This window comes from Barbatula barbatula (assembly GCF_947034865.1).
Source record: "Barbatula barbatula genome assembly, chromosome: 2".
Lineage (NCBI taxonomy): Eukaryota > Metazoa > Chordata > Actinopteri > Cypriniformes > Nemacheilidae > Barbatula > Barbatula barbatula.
In genome coordinates this window covers 18,531,558-18,548,365 of record NC_136767.1, presented here as the reverse complement: position 1 = coordinate 18,548,365, position 16,808 = coordinate 18,531,558, and the positions used below count along the sequence as shown (strand labels likewise).

The window sequence follows — 16,808 nt, the reverse complement described above, 5'->3', positions numbered from 1 at the left end:
CGTCTATTAGCCGTCTAAACCCAGCCCAGACGTCTAGGCTAAAACAAGGCTAAATTTGGGCTGTCAGTGAAAAGTTAATAGACGTCTAATCATTACCGAAGAATAGCCTAGTCATCAAATAGACCGCTATTAAACGAATACACGTAGACGTCTAAAAGACGGTGAATTTGGGTCTCTAAGCTAAAACAAGGCTCAATTTGGGCTGTCAGTGAAAATTTAATAGACGTACAACTATAGCCACAGAATAGCCTAGTCATCAAATAGACCGCTATTAAACGAATACACGTAGACGTCTAATAGACGGTGAATTTGGGTCTCTAAGTTACAACAAAGCTGAATTTTGGCTGTCAGGGAAAATTTAATACGTCTAACCATAATCATCAAATAGACAGATTATGAATGCCTACATAATAGATAACCACACAATACCCAAAATATTTTTTGTTAACTAAATTTAACATGTTCTTCTCATAAATAGCAATTAATACAAACAAATTAAATATAAAGCCTTTATTAATAAAACCAACAATTGTAAAAAAGACAAAATGGAAAACTTAAGAAATAATATATTTGTTACAACAAAATCAAATGAATTAAGATTTGAACTTTTTTACAATTTTTTTAAATAAAGGACAACCAATAATAATACAAATAACAAGAAAATCTAACAATAGTAAACTGATTCATTATTATTTTTTTCTACACCCCACCCCCCCCCCCCAACTCTCCCTGGTGCTTGCTTAAAATGGCATTCCTCAATTCAAATTCAGTTGCCATTGGAAAGTTGGTCATCACGGCATCTGCAAAGAAAAAAAAATAAGCATGATAAAAGGCTTTTTGGACATCATCGTGTTTTAGTTTATACATTAATTGTAACGGATTTGATAATAGGGCTCGGTAATATAGCGCTGACATATATACTGATTTGGAATTTTTTTATATCAACACAGACTGATGTCATAAAGAAAATACATTAAATCATTAAAATGATAGTATACATCACCTTTAAGCCAAACGACAGACATAAGCTCTGGGAGCAATGTTTACATGCAAACACAAGCACATACCTGCAGTGACCGAGAACAGAGTGGTCTTCTCAAAAGCTGCCTTCTGCAGCGTACCACCCACCTTCATATTAAAATTGGACATGAGGCTGTTTTGCAAAACCCTAAAACAAAAAAAAAGGTTAACAATTGGTAACAAATACGAACATGACAAATTGTTTATTTTTTTGGAAATACTTTTACAATATTACAATACTTTGTTGTGAAAACATGGAATAATTAGTGAGTATGGTCACCACAATGTTTGATTTATGTTGCATGTTTTGAAGGCTTTACCTTTCCAGCATCCTTCTACGTCTTTAACATTTCTGCCACCGACTTTGCACAGTTTTGACACCTGAGTAACAAATGTCAATGTCAGGCAGATAGAAATATATGCTTCAGTGTACAAGTGTGCACTGACCTTAAATGTTAATGACCATTGAGCTGCAAGTTTTCCATCATTAGCCCTATAAAACTCTTTATTCAAGCAGATTGCTGGCCCACACTGAGAAATAGTTTTTCCCCCTGTAGGTCCCCCCACAATCGGTGTCTGCCTCAATACTGTCTGCCAAAATTTAACTCTGTGGTAGTAACTAAAAAGTAGTCAAGTAAACATTTAAACCTCAACTGTACATCAACAGCACTATTCTAATACACACAGATACTTTTTGTAATCGCTAATTTTATATTGACAATTTAAATTTGAATTTTTTTAACACTGTAATATGCAATTATTTTTGAAGTTTCAAACTTTGTTATGGTACTTCGTAACAAAAAGGTCTATTCTATTAGATCTATCTCTGTATGCAACAAGCCATTGCACTGTCACACATTCAATATTACAGATTAAATTATTTTTGGACTTTATGAAAGGTGAAAGCTTTAGTGAGGGCATGTTGTTGTTGTTTTACCATTGCTGCCCGGGTCTCCATACAATCCAGCTGCCTTTCCAAGCATTGGAAATCCTCCATAGTGGCCAATGCAGACAGTTGGACACCAGTGTCTGTTTCCACCCTTTGGCCAACTCTTTTTAATTCTTCTTTTATTTCAACAAGAAGCGTTAGCACCTTTCTTTGAAACCCTAAATGCAACAAAGGCAGTGTTAATTTCAAATACTCACAACACTCAAATACTTCCATAACAAAAACTTAGCATGACAATATGAGCATGTATGTATGCATGCATGCATGTGTGTATATATATACACACACATATATATATATATATATATATATTTGTTATGCATATTTATTGCTGTGCTTTGTTCACTGGATAATTATCAATAAAACTTTTAGTGCATTTAAATCAAAGAACGTGGATCACATCACTTCAGTTCTGAGGTATTCATACTGAATTGACTTCAACAGTAGATATAAAATAATTTAGACCACGTATCTTGGTGATTGCCATCGGGATATGAAGCGATTTCCAACCAACATAACACAAAGTGCTTTTGAACCAAATCCCTTGCTTTGAGATAACCACTAAATGGCATACTCTAGCCCTGCTATCTGCTAAAATTTCACGGTCCCTACAAAATATGAAATGTAGAATGGAAACATGACAAAGAGATAACACAGTTACTTACAAGAAAATTGAACGTATTCCTTTTGCCCGTCTGTTGATCGCGTTGATTAGCTTCTACACCTGTGGCTTCTGCTCACGTGTTGGTTTTTAAAAAAATGGCGTCGGCGGTTTTGTTTATCGCGAGATCTGGCCGAATTCTCTACCAACTTCCAAGTCTCGCGTTGGCAGTGGCCATGTCTCAGTACTAGGGCAAATTGCTACCTACAGGTTGGGATGTGTAATTGCATGTTTATTTAACAAAGTAAAAAATTCTAATCGGGAAATGTAATGTGTGACAGTACAAATAATGCAAATTAAAACTTGGCCAAAATTACTTTGTTGTTATGATGTCATGCATCCCACACGCTGTACATGTAAACAATTTTAGACTAGCTGGTTCAATATAGGGCTATAGCCAAGTCGTTGAAATTAGACCACAGATTGCCTTCGTTTAGCCCATACACAGCCTGTCCAATTCAGGGATAAATCGTGGCTACAGATGTCACGAAATAACACTTATTGTTTAGATATTATTGATAATGCTAACATGACGGGAAACATTTCGCCCAAGGGCTAAAAGCAGACTACACGTAGCCCGTCCAATTTAGTGCTAAAACGTGGCTACATATAGACCATGTCAAGAAACACTTGTATTTGTGTAGATGTTGAGACGGCGAACATGAAGGGATATGAACCATGCACTTCCTGGTAATCAGCTGCCTGGACAAAACCTATAGTGCCTCAGTTTGGACTATGTGTGGGCTACAAATAGCTGCTCTGACGACGAGCAAAATAGCGTATACGCTCAGGCTATTCAACATGTCAAAGAAATTAAACCAAATACCTTATAAACGCTGTTCATTTTGCTTACATGATGTAATATCATATATCTCACAAGTTATTTAGCCAAAAACGACTTTAAACAAAATTCTAGGTTCTTTGGGCTAGAAGTGGGTTACACACAGGGCCGGATTGGGACTCATTTTCAGCCCTGGAGTTTCATGCCTTAGACCGGCCCACTTTAGTTTACGACTGACTATATTAAAATAATGATAATTAAAACCTAAGTCTGCAATAGCGCACTGTTCTCTACAGCCTTGAATTCATTGTCATTCAGTAAAAATATAGTAGCCTAAGTTTTGCTTCACAGTGAAGATTTATTAGAACAGGACAGTATCAGAATCTATTTTCTTTAAGAATTAGTGTTCATAAATATCCAAACATTGAAATAAGGAAAAAATTATAAATTACAAAAGATTAAAATAAAATGTATTGCACTGTCTAATGACACTATAATTTATTTTAAATAAACATCTGCTTTACAACTTCAAATATTTTTTTACAAATATGAGAACATTAGTTAAATAATAAAACTATTGGACTGTTATCTGACTTTTCTTTCACAATGATTTCTAATGATTGTTTCATCTCTTTTTCCTCTGCATAAGTGTAGCTTCAAGGAAAAATGGACAACTCTAAAACATTAATTAACGCGGGCTTCGTACCGACGTCGGTCTGAATGGGGGACGGGCGCTCTAACAATGAGCTAGCTTGCACCTATTGAGACATGCTTTTGCACGGCCACTAGCACCTTGCAGTGCTCCTATTCCTAAATACCTTAACGTTAGCTTACCGGCCGTCTCGTCGTCTTCATTTGCTTTGAGAAAAAATGTGGTCTTCTTAGAACATTTGGCCGCGTCAGTTTCCAGAGCTTTCTTGCTTTTTATTCTGGACTTTTCAGCGCCGCCTTTGCGCTTTCTGTCATCCATTTTTATTTCTGACGGTTTTTTATTTTGAGCAACTTGCAGTGGCGCTGTCGGGGGCGGGGCCAGGGAGTCAAAAGATAATCACGTCATCATTAACCTGCAGGCTGCGCTCTGAGTTGGGCTGCGAACAAATATGAAACAAAAAAGAGTGGGGCTGCGATAAAATAATAAATAAAAAGATTAGGGCTGCTGTGAGTAAAGGCAGCCTAGGGAAAGCCACATTTCAACCGTGCCATGACAATACCGGCCCTCGCGGCCAAAAAAACTGACCGGCCCACCGGGAATTCTCCCGGTGCTCCCGATTAGCCAATCCGGGGCTGGTTACACATAACCGGACTACATCTGGTCTATAGTTAACCGAGACGTTGAAATGACGGCTATTGCTTGCTGGGGTCCTTCTGTACCGGCGATCACCGGTGCTAAAGTGCGTGAGATTTAAATGCAACATTTTAATGTTTTATCAAGGGTCTATAAAGACAACGCTCCCTTATCACACGTAGCTATATAACGTTTGAGGATCTAACTAAATACTTCCAATCAAATAAAATGAATGTTCTAAGAATATTATTTCATTAAAGTCGCAATGTTGGGTTTTTAGGATGTATACATATTTTCGAGGAATAAACTAGCCTACTGTAGATTAAAATATTTGGTTGGTTTAGTTGCTTCAACAATTTTTTTAACAAAATAATATCGATAGAAGAAAGAAAACTGTTATCTGTTGATACTATTCATGATCTAGCGTATGAATACATTGCATATGATCATACCACATGAAACATTTTAATTACGTGGCCACTATTTTTTAGTCACTTTTATGGACAATCCACCGTGGAAATAGGATATTGTCCATAAAAGTGACCATAAAAGTGACATAAATGAACACCACCACAGGATTCTCCGCCCCATATGGCGACATGCCCAGATATAACGCATTAGTTGTGCAGGACGTAAATAGAAATACAATGAAAGAAATTCAGTCCAATGCACACTGATGAGCATGTCCGAAATGTAGGCTAACTGACATGTTAGAGGATTATGGGAATTATAACGTGTGTAGGGTTTCGGTTTACATCTATTGTGATCTTTTATTAAGCATATTAATACAAATATCTCGAACAAAAACTCTCCATAGCTAGTGTATGTATACAAATTGGGATATTTTATGTTCATAAATAAAGAACATTCCCAAACTTACAATCCGTTGTTCAAATTAAGGTGTTAAAATAACATTTCTTATTCAAGCCAATACATATTTGCAGACATTTTAATAACCTGAAGACATCCGCACAGACATCCCTAATAGGTTGTCTAAATGAATATTCATTTAAATGACGTATTGCTTTCTCCTGGGTCTGGTTTATTATAGACTGTTACATCCTTTCTTTCTGTGAATGGACAGCTTCTATATACAGCAATTAAACCTGCAATGCATAGCCATATTTAGCGTCTGCCTGGAATGCAAGTTCTCATATAAGAGAGGAGGGGATGATGAGCCCTAGTGGAGACTAGAGGAGCCAGCTGGTGGTAAGCGTCTTTGCTCTTAACTTTACAATTACTTATTGACAGTGACCTCAAAATGAGATTTTTCTATGCCAAAATAAAATAAATAGTTCAATACGTTTAAATGTATTTTTTTGCAGGGCATTGGGAAATAAGTCTGGTTACAAGGATAAAGAACGTAGGTAGTTTTCACTAGGCTACTGTCTTAGAATGTATGCTTTCATCTGTGTTGAGTGTTTATGCAGTCACTCAAGGCCTATTTTTCTGGTAACCTAAGATATTGTCACGAATTGTAATCTATTAAAAGTATTTTAGTCTAACGTATTTAATACTCTGTATCTTTCATACATATAAATATCAAAGCAATCTGATGTGAATTTATGCATATTTTACAAAGTGGCTTCTCGAGTGAGTGAATACCTTTTTCCTACGTTCTCAATCATATGTTTTGTTATGAATTGACTTTGCCCCTGTGAATTTAGGTTTGGGGGCGGGGTTAGAGTAGCTATTTTTCATTGTTTGCCATCTCGTAAAGCAAATGTTTTTTGCTAAATTAGCCTTTGCAGCTGTGTTTTAAGGGTTTGAGCTATATATATATATATATATATATATATATATATATATATAGCAGGTGTGATGCATTAAATATTGGGATTGAGGAAATTTATTAATAAAATTGTATTATTCTTTTTATTACCAATTTACTTCTATCAAATGTTTTCCAGTGAGCCACCACCATGAGTACAGACGCTGAGATGGCCATTTATGGCAAAGCTGCCATTTTCCTCCGTAAACCGGAGAAGGAGAGAATTGAGGCTCAAAGCAAACCCTTTGACGCCAAGGCTGCCTGCTATGTGACTGATGACAAAGAGCTGTACGTCAAAGGAACAATCAAGAGCAAAGATGGTGCCAAAGTCACTGTTATTGTGAATGACACTAAACAGGTAAAATATACACATTTCTCAAAGATAATCATTAAAAGTACAAACCTAATGTCTGTTGAATCACTTTAATAGGAGAAAACTGTTAAAGAGGAAGATGTCTGCCCAATGAATCCTCCCAAGTATGACAAGATTGAGGACATGGCCATGATGACCCATCTCAATGAACCCTCTGTGCTGTATAACCTCAAAGAGCGTTACGCAGCATGGATGATCTATGTATGTTAAGCAGAAAGTTAAACAGCATTCAAGTTCATCATGACTGTGATGCTGCAATCGGATGGTTTCTCTGTTTGTTTCAGACCTACTCAGGACTCTTCTGTGCTACTGTGAACCCATACAAGTGGCTTCCAGTGTATGATGCAGAAGTGGTCGCTGCCTACAGAGGCAAAAAGCGTATGGAGGCCCCACCCCACATCTTCTCTGTCTCTGACAATGCCTATCAGTTCATGCTCACTGGTAAGAGCTTCACTTTGAATGGAAAGGTCATTCTTATTTGTGAAATTATGGTTTTTGTTTTTAATGAAACAATTATCTAAACAAAATTACCATTCAATTTATAGACAGAGAGAACCAGTCTGTCCTGATCACGTATGTATTTACTTTTATGAAATGTGTATGATTGTTATAAATTACTCTCATCAAACTTTTACATGTCATATCATGTTCTGTCTGATAATCATCTCCTATAAACCAGTGGAGAATCTGGTGCTGGAAAGACTGTGAACACCAAACGTGTCATTCAGTACTTTGCCACAGTTGCAGTGCATACTGACAAGAAGAAAGAAGCTGTCAGCCAAATGAAGGTGTGATACTAAAAGCAATGTACTTAATCCATAAAAATCTCTTTTAATATTATTATCATAACTTTTGTTAATATATTACCCTCTTAACTTCACAGGGATCTCTTGAGGACCAGATCATTGCTGCTAACCCTCTGCTTGAGGCTTATGGTAATGCCAAGACTGTGAGAAATGACAACTCCTCTCGTTTTGTAAGTTTTTATTTTCAAACATTACAATAAGTCGTTTCTCTTAATGCTTTAATATAAACATTTATTGTGAAAGTCTTGTTGCCACAATAGCAAGTAAAATTTATATGATTTAAACAGGGTAAATTCATTCGAATTCACTTTGGCACAACTGGAAAACTGGCTAGTGCTGATATTGAGACATGTAAGAGACAAGTAACAATTTTCAGTCTGACATAGTAGTATTCAAACAATTGCCTAAGTACTTAATTCCCTGACCAGACCTGCTGGAGAAGTCTAGAGTGACATTCCAGCTTTCAGATGAGAGAGGCTACCACATCTTCTACCAGATGATGACCAACCACAAGCCTGAGCTGATTGGTAGGTCATTCAGAACTTTAAAATGGTAGATAATGTTGTAAAATACTCAACAATGCACTTTGTATTTTACAGAAATGACGCTCATCACCACCAACCCCTATGACTTTCCCATGTGCAGTCAGGGTCAAATCACGGTGGCAAGCATTGATGATAAAGAGGAGCTGGTTGCCACTGATGTGAATCATTATTATTTGACAATGGCAATGATACTCTACATATATTTGGCAGGTGCTATGGCTTATACCTATCTGTGATTTCCAGACTGCTATTGACATTCTGGGCTTCACTGGTGAGGAGAAGATGAGCATCTACAAGTTCACTGGAGCTGTGCTGCATCATGGTAACATGAAATTCAAGCAGAAGCAGCGTGAGGAACAGGCTGAGCCTGATGGCACAGAGGGTGAGACTTTATGATTCTATTTGCATGTCAAAAAATTTTTAACTGTTCATGGCAATAAATTGAATTAATTTTCATTTTCGACCACAAAATTGCAGAGGCTGACAAAGTCGCTTACCTTTTGGGCTTGAACTCTGCTGATATGCTTAAGGCTTTGTGCTACCCAAGAGTGAAGGTCGGGAATGAGTTTGTGACCAAAGGTCAGACCGTGCCACAGGTATGTACCAACATACAAACAGCTACATTTTAAACAAGGAAATTATCAATTTGCCTTATAATAATAAAACCAGATTAATTGTACACTGTATTCTTTCTCCAGGTGTACAACTCTGTTAGCGCTCTGGCCAAATCTATCTACGAGAGAATGTTCTTGTGGATGGTTGTTCGTATCAACCAGATGTTGGACACAAAACAAGCCAGACAGTTCTTCATTGGTGTGCTGGATATTGCTGGCTTTGAGATCTTTGATGTAATAACGATTCACTTATCTCCATTCAAATTTGACTGCTCCATATCCAGATACCAGTAAATGTTTATTTTTCTCTCTCTCCAGTTCAACAGCATGGAGCAGCTGTGCATCAACTTCACCAATGAGAAACTGCAACAGTTTTTCAACCACCACATGTTTGTGCTGGAACAAGAGGAGTACAAAAAGGAGGGCATAGTTTGGGCTTTCATTGACTTTGGCATGGACTTGGCTGCTTGCATTGAGCTCATTGAGAAGGTTTTGACTGGTTTATAAACTCTTCATGCAAACCTTTTCCATTTTCAATCTGTGTGTTACAAGTAAAACTAAACTTTTTTTAACAGCCCATGGGTATCTTCTCCATCCTTGAAGAGGAGTGCATGTTCCCCAAGGCCTCAGACACAACGTTCAAGAACAAGCTGTATGATCAGCATCTTGGCAAGAGTAATGCTTTCCAGAAACCAAAGCCTGCCAAAGGCAAGGCTGAGGCCCACTTCTCCCTGGTTCACTATGCTGGAACTGTGGACTACAACATTTCTGGCTGGCTGGACAAGAACAAGGATCCACTGAACGAGTCTGTTGTGCAGCTGTACCAGAAGTCTTCTGTCAAACTGCTGGGTACTTTCTACCCACCTGTTGTTGAAGGTAATTTAAAAAAACCTACTCTGTAAATGTAATAATATTTCAAATTCATCAAACTCTTAATATGTTTTTGCACAGATTTCTTTTCATCCTATTACATGTGTTCATCTTCATCTTTTTTTAACCAGAGAGTGGCAAGAAGGGAGGCAAGAAGAAGGGTGGTTCCATGCAGACTGTGTCTTCTCAGTTCAGAGTATGTCATTGTCAAAAATTATAAAACTAAATAATGATAGATTTAATGATGAATGATAACGCTGAAACTGTGGGCGATGGTACAGGAAAATCTCGGCAAGCTGATGACCAACTTGAGGAGCACTCACCCTCACTTTGTACGTTGTCTGATTCCCAATGAGTCCAAGACTCCAGGTAAAATAATGAAGCACTAACATTTATTCTGCTATTAAAAGGACACACAGTTATGTTAATGAGAGGTGTTGTCCATCTACCAAATTCATGCCATCCGCTGTTTTTATAGGTCTCATGGAAAACCATCTGGTTATCCATCAGCTAAGGTGTAACGGTGTACTGGAGGGTATCAGAATCTGCAGAAAGGGCTTCCCAAGCAGAATCCTTTATGGTGACTTCAAACAGAGGTAAATGGGACCATGGAAATACTGTTTCCTGTTCGAGTCTAATCTTAATTTATTCAAAGATGTAAAACAGTTTGATTCATGCACAGATACAAGGTGCTGAACGCCAGTGTTATCCCTGAGGGACAATTCATGGACAACAAGAAAGCTTCTGAGAAACTCCTGGGATCCATCGATGTTGATCATGAAGAGTACAGATTTGGACACACAAAGGTTCACATTCTGCTTTAAAATGTGCAAAGTTACAGAAAATATGATATCTAGTTCAGTTAAAATTAATCTCTGGGTTATTATTCATAAATGCAGGTGTTCTTTAAAGCTGGTCTTCTGGGTACTCTTGAGGAGATGCGTGATGAGAAGCTGGCTACTCTGGTCACAATGACCCAGGCTCTCTGCCGTGGTTACCTCATGAGGAGAGAGTTCGTGAAGATGATGGAGAGGAGGTGAGTGATGTCATGAATCATCTTTAATATCATCTTTAATGTCATTAAAGATGATAAAAAACTTTTTCAATAACATAATCCCACATTTGACAATTATGACAATTCATTCATAGGGAGTCCATTTTCACCATTCAATACAACATACGCTCATTCATGAATGTCAAACACTGGCCATGGATGAAGGTTTACTACAAGATTAAGCCTCTGCTAAAGAGTGCTGAAACTGAGAAGGAGCTGTCAAGTATGAAAGAGGACTTTGCGAAATGCAAAGAAGATCTTGCCAAGGCTGAAGCCAAAAAGAAGGAGCTTGAAGAGAAGATGGTTTCTCTGCTGCAAGAGAAAAATGATCTGCAGATGCAAGTAGCCTCTGTGAGTATACTTTATAGAATGCCAATTTATTTGAAATGTATTTATATTTGTTTTAAAAAGGAATCTTTTTTTTTCTTCAGGAATCTGATAATCTCTCAGATGCTGAGGAGAGGTGTGAGGGTCTGATCAAGAGCAAAATCCAGCTTGAAGCCAAACTCAAAGAGACGACTGAGAGACTGGAAGATGAAGAAGAAATCAATGCTGAACTTACAGCCAAGAAGAGGAAACTAGAGGATGAGTGTTCTGAACTGAAGAAAGACATTGATGACCTGGAGCTCACCTTGGCAAAAGTTGAGAAGGAGAAACATGCCACTGAGAATAAGGTTTGTGATAGTAAAGAGTACTTTTGTATTTATTATTTTAAATTTATATTTTGTTACAGATTATGAATGGAATAAAATAATCTAAGATCACAATTTACACAGGTCAAGAACCTGACTGAGGAAATGGCATCTCAGGATGAGAGCATTGCCAAGATCACAAAAGAGAAGAAAGCTCTCCAAGAGTCACATCAGCAGACTCTGGACGATCTCCAGGCAGAGGAGGACAAAGTCAACACCCTGACCAAATCCAAGACAAAACTTGAGCAACAAGTTGATGATGTGAGTAACTGTTTTTCACTTAGTATTAAAAAAGATTGCTTGCATACATTTATTTTGAAAACATTGTATATGTTGATGTCTCGTAGCTTGAGGGTTCCCTGGAGCAAGAGAAAAAGCTTCGTATGGACCTTGAGAGAGCCAAGAGAAAGCTTGAAGGAGACCTGAAACTGGCTCAGGAGTCCATCATGGACCTGGAGAATGACAAGCAGCAATCTGAAGAGCGGCTAAAAAAGTAATTAAAAACATGCTTCAATTAAAACTGTACTATTGTATCGTGAGGTTTCATTCTAGATTTTGTTAAATTTGAACAGGAAAGACTTTGAAACAAGCCAGCTGCTCAGCAAGATTGAAGATGAACAATCTCTTGGAGCTCAACTTCAGAAGAAGATCAAGGAGCTTCAGGTATTAATTTGGACTAATATACATATATTACTCAAGATAATTCAAGATTCTTTAAGTCTGTCTCATTACCTGCTCCTGTAGGCTCGCATTGAGGAACTGGAGGAAGAGATTGAGGCTGAGCGTGCTGCTCGTGCCAAGGTTGAGAAGCAGAGAGCTGATCTCTCCAGGGAACTTGAGGAGATCAGCGAGAGGCTTGAGGAAGCCGGAGGAGCAACTGCAGCTCAGATCGAGATGAACAAGAAGCGTGAAGCTGAATTTCAGAAGCTTCGTCGTGATCTGGAAGAATCCACCCTTCAGCATGAAGCTACCGCTGCTGCCCTTCGCAAGAAACAGGCAGACAGTGTGGCTGAGCTGGGAGAGCAAATCGACAACCTCCAGCGTGTCAAGCAGAAGCTTGAGAAAGAGAAGAGTGAATACAAAATGGAGATTGATGATCTCTCCAGCAACATGGAGGCTGTTGCCAAAGCAAAGGTTGAGAATTTATTTTCTAGAAGAATAAATGAAACATGATTCAGATTCTCAAAGATCTAATGTTTTGTTGTTTTCAGGGCAATCTCGAGAAGATGTGCAGAACACTGGAGGACACACTTAGTGAAATCAAGTCCAAGAACGATGAGAACCTCCGCCAGATAAATGACCTCAGTGCTCAAAGAGCAAGACTTCAAACTGAAAATGGTAACATTGTTCATTTTGTTATTTATTTCAAAATGATTAAACCTTTTATTAATATTTGTTTTGTTTTATGTAACAAATGCCTTCTAATGAACACAAATTTGTAATTGCCAGATTTAGTTTTGAGAAATATAACTTAATTGCCTTCTGAATTAGTGCTAAGGTAGTGCAATAAACTGGATAAATATTGGCACAATGTGACAAAGACTCTAAATTTCAAAAGGTGAGTTTGGCCGTCAGCTGGAGGAGAAGGAAGCTCTTGTTTCTCAGCTCAGCAGAGGCAAACAAGCTTTCACTCAACAAATTGAGGAGCTTAAGAGACAGACTGAAGAGGAGGTTAAGGTAATATAACAGAAGCAGAAGCTCAGAAGCTCCCTCACATTTTTCACTTACTACAAAACAAAGATAGAAGAATCTGACTTGTTCTTCTAGGCTAAGAATGCCCTGGCCCATGCAGTGCAGTCAGCCCGTCATGACTGTGACCTGCTCCGTGAACAGTTTGAGGAAGAGCAGGAGGCAAAGGCTGAGCTCCAGAGGGGAATGTCTAAAGCAAACAGTGAGGTTGCTCAGTGGAGAAGCAAATATGAAACGGATGCCATCCAGCGCACAGAGGAACTTGAAGAGTCCAAGTATGACTATCAAAAGAACTGATAAATATATTTGTTAATATATATATCATTGTATGCCTCGTTTTACTGATGACTTCAAAACGCACAACAGGAAGAAGCTGGCTCAGCGTCTGCAAGAGGCAGAAGAACAAATTGAAGCAGTGAACTCCAAATGTGCCTCTCTGGAGAAGACCAAGCAGAGACTACAGGGTGAGGTGGAGGACCTCATGATTGATGTGGAAAGAGCAAATGCATTGGCTGCCAACCTTGACAAAAAACAGAGGAATTTCGACAAGGTAAAGTCCTTTCTCATTAAGATACAATTACACAAACAAAATTACAATTCGACATACTTTAATACAAAAGAGATGACAGTTCATCAATACAAAAAATTATAGTTTTTTTAAACAGAAACAAAGAGGTTTTCTCTACACTAACCTAATTTTTTTTTATCTGACCCAAAGGTTCTGGCAGAATGGAAGCAGAAGTATGAAGAGGGTCAGGCAGAGCTGGAAGGTGCTCAAAAAGAGGCTCGCTCACTCAGCACTGAACTGTTTAAGATGAAGAACTCGTATGAAGAGGCTCTGGATCAGCTGGAGACACTCAAGAGAGAAAACAAGAATCTGCAGCGTACGAATGACATTTTGAATACATATTAAATCTAAATGTGTTTAAATGTACAAATGTGAAACTGGGGCAGGATAATTTTTTATATATCCTGAAAAATTGTCTTTCTTGCCTTTAGAGGAGATCTCAGATCTGACCGAACAGTTGGGTGAGACGGGTAAGAGCATTCATGAGCTGGAAAAAGCCAAGAAAACAGTAGAGACTGAGAAGTCTGAGATTCAGACCGCCCTGGAGGAGGCTGAAGTGAGTATCTGGAAATGAAAGATTTAGAAAGTAGACTTTAGGTTATTATGCTATCAATTAAATATTATACAAATTATTTTATTTTTATAATATTGTTTTCATTATATTAGTATTGTTTTCCTCAATTTACAGGGCACCCTGGAGCATGAGGAGTCCAAAATTCTCCGTGTTCAGCTTGAGCTAAACCAGGTGAAGGGTGAGATTGACAGGAAGCTTGCAGAGAAGGATGAGGAGATGGAGCAGATCAAGAGAAACAGCCAGAGGGTCATTGAAACAATGCAGAGCACACTGGACTCTGAAGTCAGGAGCCGAAATGATGCTCTGAGAATCAAGAAGAAGATGGAGGGAGACCTTAATGAGATGGAGATTCAGTTGAGCCATGCCAATCGCCAGGCTGCTGAGGCTCAGAAACAACTGAGGAATGTTCAGGGACAACTCAAGGTATTTGACTTCCCTTTGACATTAGCATACTGTATATGAAGAACTTCGACTTTGGAGGGATATTATTGAAGTATCTTAGGTAATAGTTTAGACACAGGCTTATAGAAAAACCAATGATATTTCCAGGATGCCCAACTCCATCTTGATGATGCCGTGAGAGGACAAGAAGACATGAAGGAGCAGGTGGCCATGGTGGAACGCAGAAACACTTTGATGCAGGCTGAGATTGAGGAGCTGAGAGTTGCTCTGGAACAGACCGAGAGAGGCCGCAAAGTGGCTGAACAAGAGCTGGTGGATGTCAGTGAACGTGTTGGACTGCTGCATTCTCAGGTAACAATAAATAAATTAATATATACAACAAAATTTGATTTTGAACAATGATCTCCATTTTATTGTCTTTTTCCATTCTGTAGAACACAAGTCTCCTGAACACCAAGAAGAAGCTTGAGGCTGACCTTGTTCAGGTCCAGAGTGAAGTTGATGACACTGTACAGGAAGCAAGAAATGCAGAAGAGAAGGCCAAGAAGGCCATTACTGATGTGAGTAATTGAGAGCTACAGAGTAAAAAATATTGTATATATGGTCGTACCTATTAGAAATTTAATGTTTTTGCACTCGATTTGAAGCAACAGGATGTTTTTTTGAATAACAGGCTGCCATGATGGCCGAAGAGCTCAAGAAGGAGCAGGACACCAGCGCTCATCTGGAGAGGATGAAGAAGAATTTGGAGGTCACAGTGAAGGACCTGCAGCACCGTCTGGATGAGGCTGAGAATCTGGCCATGAAGGGAGGAAAGAAACAACTTCAGAAACTGGAAAGCAGAGTGAGTATTTCAGAACCAACATAATTCATAAAGAATTTCACTAGAAGTTGTTATCATCATCATTATTGACAGATACAGTACATACAATGTAATACCAAGTACCAAAATGACTAACAGGCACTAACCAAGTTGTTCATTTCTGTATTACCCTTTATGTTCTTCTGTAGGTTCGTGATCTTGAAAATGAAGTTGAGGCTGAACAGAGACGTGGAGCTGATGCTGTTAAAGGTGTCCGCAAATATGAGAGGAGAGTGAAGGAGCTCACCTACCAGGTATATATCTGACCATGTCTATAAATCTAAGTGAAATGTTAAACATGTTTTATAGTAAAACATTTAAAATCAAATATTTGTAGACAGAGGAGGATAAGAAGAATATTGCAAGACTTCAGGATCTGGTTGACAAGCTTCAGCTGAAGGTCAAAGGATATAAGAGGCAGGCTGAAGAGGCGGTATGTAAAACAAATCTGGATGTTTTCGTTTTGTCTTTACTAGTAATTGAAAAAGAAAACGTACTTGCAAAGGATAGTTTCGAACACGTTTGAATTTCCCTTTCAAGGAGGAACAAGCCAACTCCTACCTGTCCAAGTTGAGGAAGGTGCAGCATGAGCTGGAGGAGGCTGAGGAGCGTGCTGACATTTCTGAGTCTCAGGTCAACAAACTCAGAGCCAAGAGCCGTGATGCTGGAAAGGTCAGTAGATGATATAGCTTCTTAAAGAAGCTATATCAAAAAGCATATTTACTAGAATGTTAAGAGTTTAATGAAGAGTTTTTTTTAGTAGAATTACACTTACTCTGTGTCTAATTTACCTCTTTCTTCTTTCCTAGGCCAAAGAAGAGTGAATTTACAAAACTGAAAACTGAAGCATCTACTTCAGTCATGTAATAGGATTGCTTTGTACCTTTCTTGCTCTTGTGAAATAAACCTTTACATATCAGCATTTCATTTGTCTCTGTGATATTTTTGTTTTTGGGTCATTATATACAGTATGTCATGATTTTCATGCAGATCCGCCAGGAAAAAAGGGTTAAATAAGGACTATTGAAATAATTAACCCGCGATGGGGCAAACAATAAACTAACAAGGCTCAAACATAAAACTTCCCACTAGGGGCCAAAATATACAAGGTCCAGGATTAAATAAATAATAATTCCAAACACACGACAGGGAGATGGTTAACAGGAACAAGGTAATCCAAAACGAAAACAAGACGAGGCTAGATAACACAATGAACCTACACGGGACAATAAACCGAAGGGAACTATATAGGGACACTAACAAGGATCAAGATAGGATCAAGAACACTAACA

At 38.3% G+C, this 16,808-nt stretch overlaps 1 protein-coding gene and 1 long non-coding RNA gene across 2 annotated transcripts; one reads left to right on the top strand and one right to left on the bottom strand.

Moving 5' to 3' along the window:
* Positions 1–498: 498 nt before the first annotated feature.
* Positions 499–2,733, bottom strand: LOC306888883. The gene is made up of 5 exons (XR_013786141.1): positions 2,635–2,733; positions 1,958–2,127; positions 1,341–1,401; positions 1,068–1,168; positions 499–800 (listed from the first exon to the last, which is right to left on the bottom strand). It is a non-coding gene; the product is annotated as an uncharacterized lncRNA (long non-coding RNA).
* Positions 2,734–6,612: 3,879 nt separating this feature from the next.
* LOC306891156 (myosin heavy chain, fast skeletal muscle-like) lies at positions 6,613–16,437 on the top strand. The gene is made up of 39 exons (XM_079451191.1): positions 6,613–6,825; positions 6,898–7,041; positions 7,125–7,281; positions 7,386–7,413; positions 7,520–7,628; positions 7,724–7,816; positions 7,934–7,997; positions 8,075–8,173; positions 8,246–8,349; positions 8,435–8,573; positions 8,669–8,787; positions 8,890–9,039; positions 9,124–9,294; positions 9,381–9,681; positions 9,807–9,871; positions 9,957–10,044; positions 10,154–10,271; positions 10,358–10,481; positions 10,575–10,711; positions 10,825–11,080; positions 11,161–11,403; positions 11,506–11,682; positions 11,769–11,914; positions 11,994–12,084; positions 12,166–12,555; positions 12,633–12,759; positions 12,980–13,098; positions 13,189–13,385; positions 13,477–13,660; positions 13,829–13,994; positions 14,110–14,234; positions 14,367–14,675; positions 14,802–15,005; positions 15,089–15,214; positions 15,328–15,498; positions 15,666–15,770; positions 15,854–15,949; positions 16,057–16,188; positions 16,326–16,437. The coding sequence occupies exons 1-39, from the start codon at positions 6,619–6,621 to the stop codon at positions 16,338–16,340; spliced, it is 5,796 nt and encodes a 1,931-aa protein (XP_079307317.1). The 5' UTR covers positions 6,613–6,618; the 3' UTR covers positions 16,341–16,437.
* Positions 16,438–16,808: the final 371 nt, after the last annotated feature.

Coding starts and splice junctions, on each gene's coding strand:
- LOC306891156 (XM_079451191.1), top strand. CDS start 6,619: ATGAGTACAGACGCTGAGATGGCCATTTATGGCAAAGCTGCCATTTTC. Junction 13,661..13,828: donor AACAGAGGAATTTCGACAAG/GTAAAGTCCTTT, acceptor TCTGACCCAAAG/GTTCTGGCAGAATGGAAGCA. Junction 15,950..16,056: donor AGAGGCAGGCTGAAGAGGCG/GTATGTAAAACA, acceptor TTCCCTTTCAAG/GAGGAACAAGCCAACTCCTA.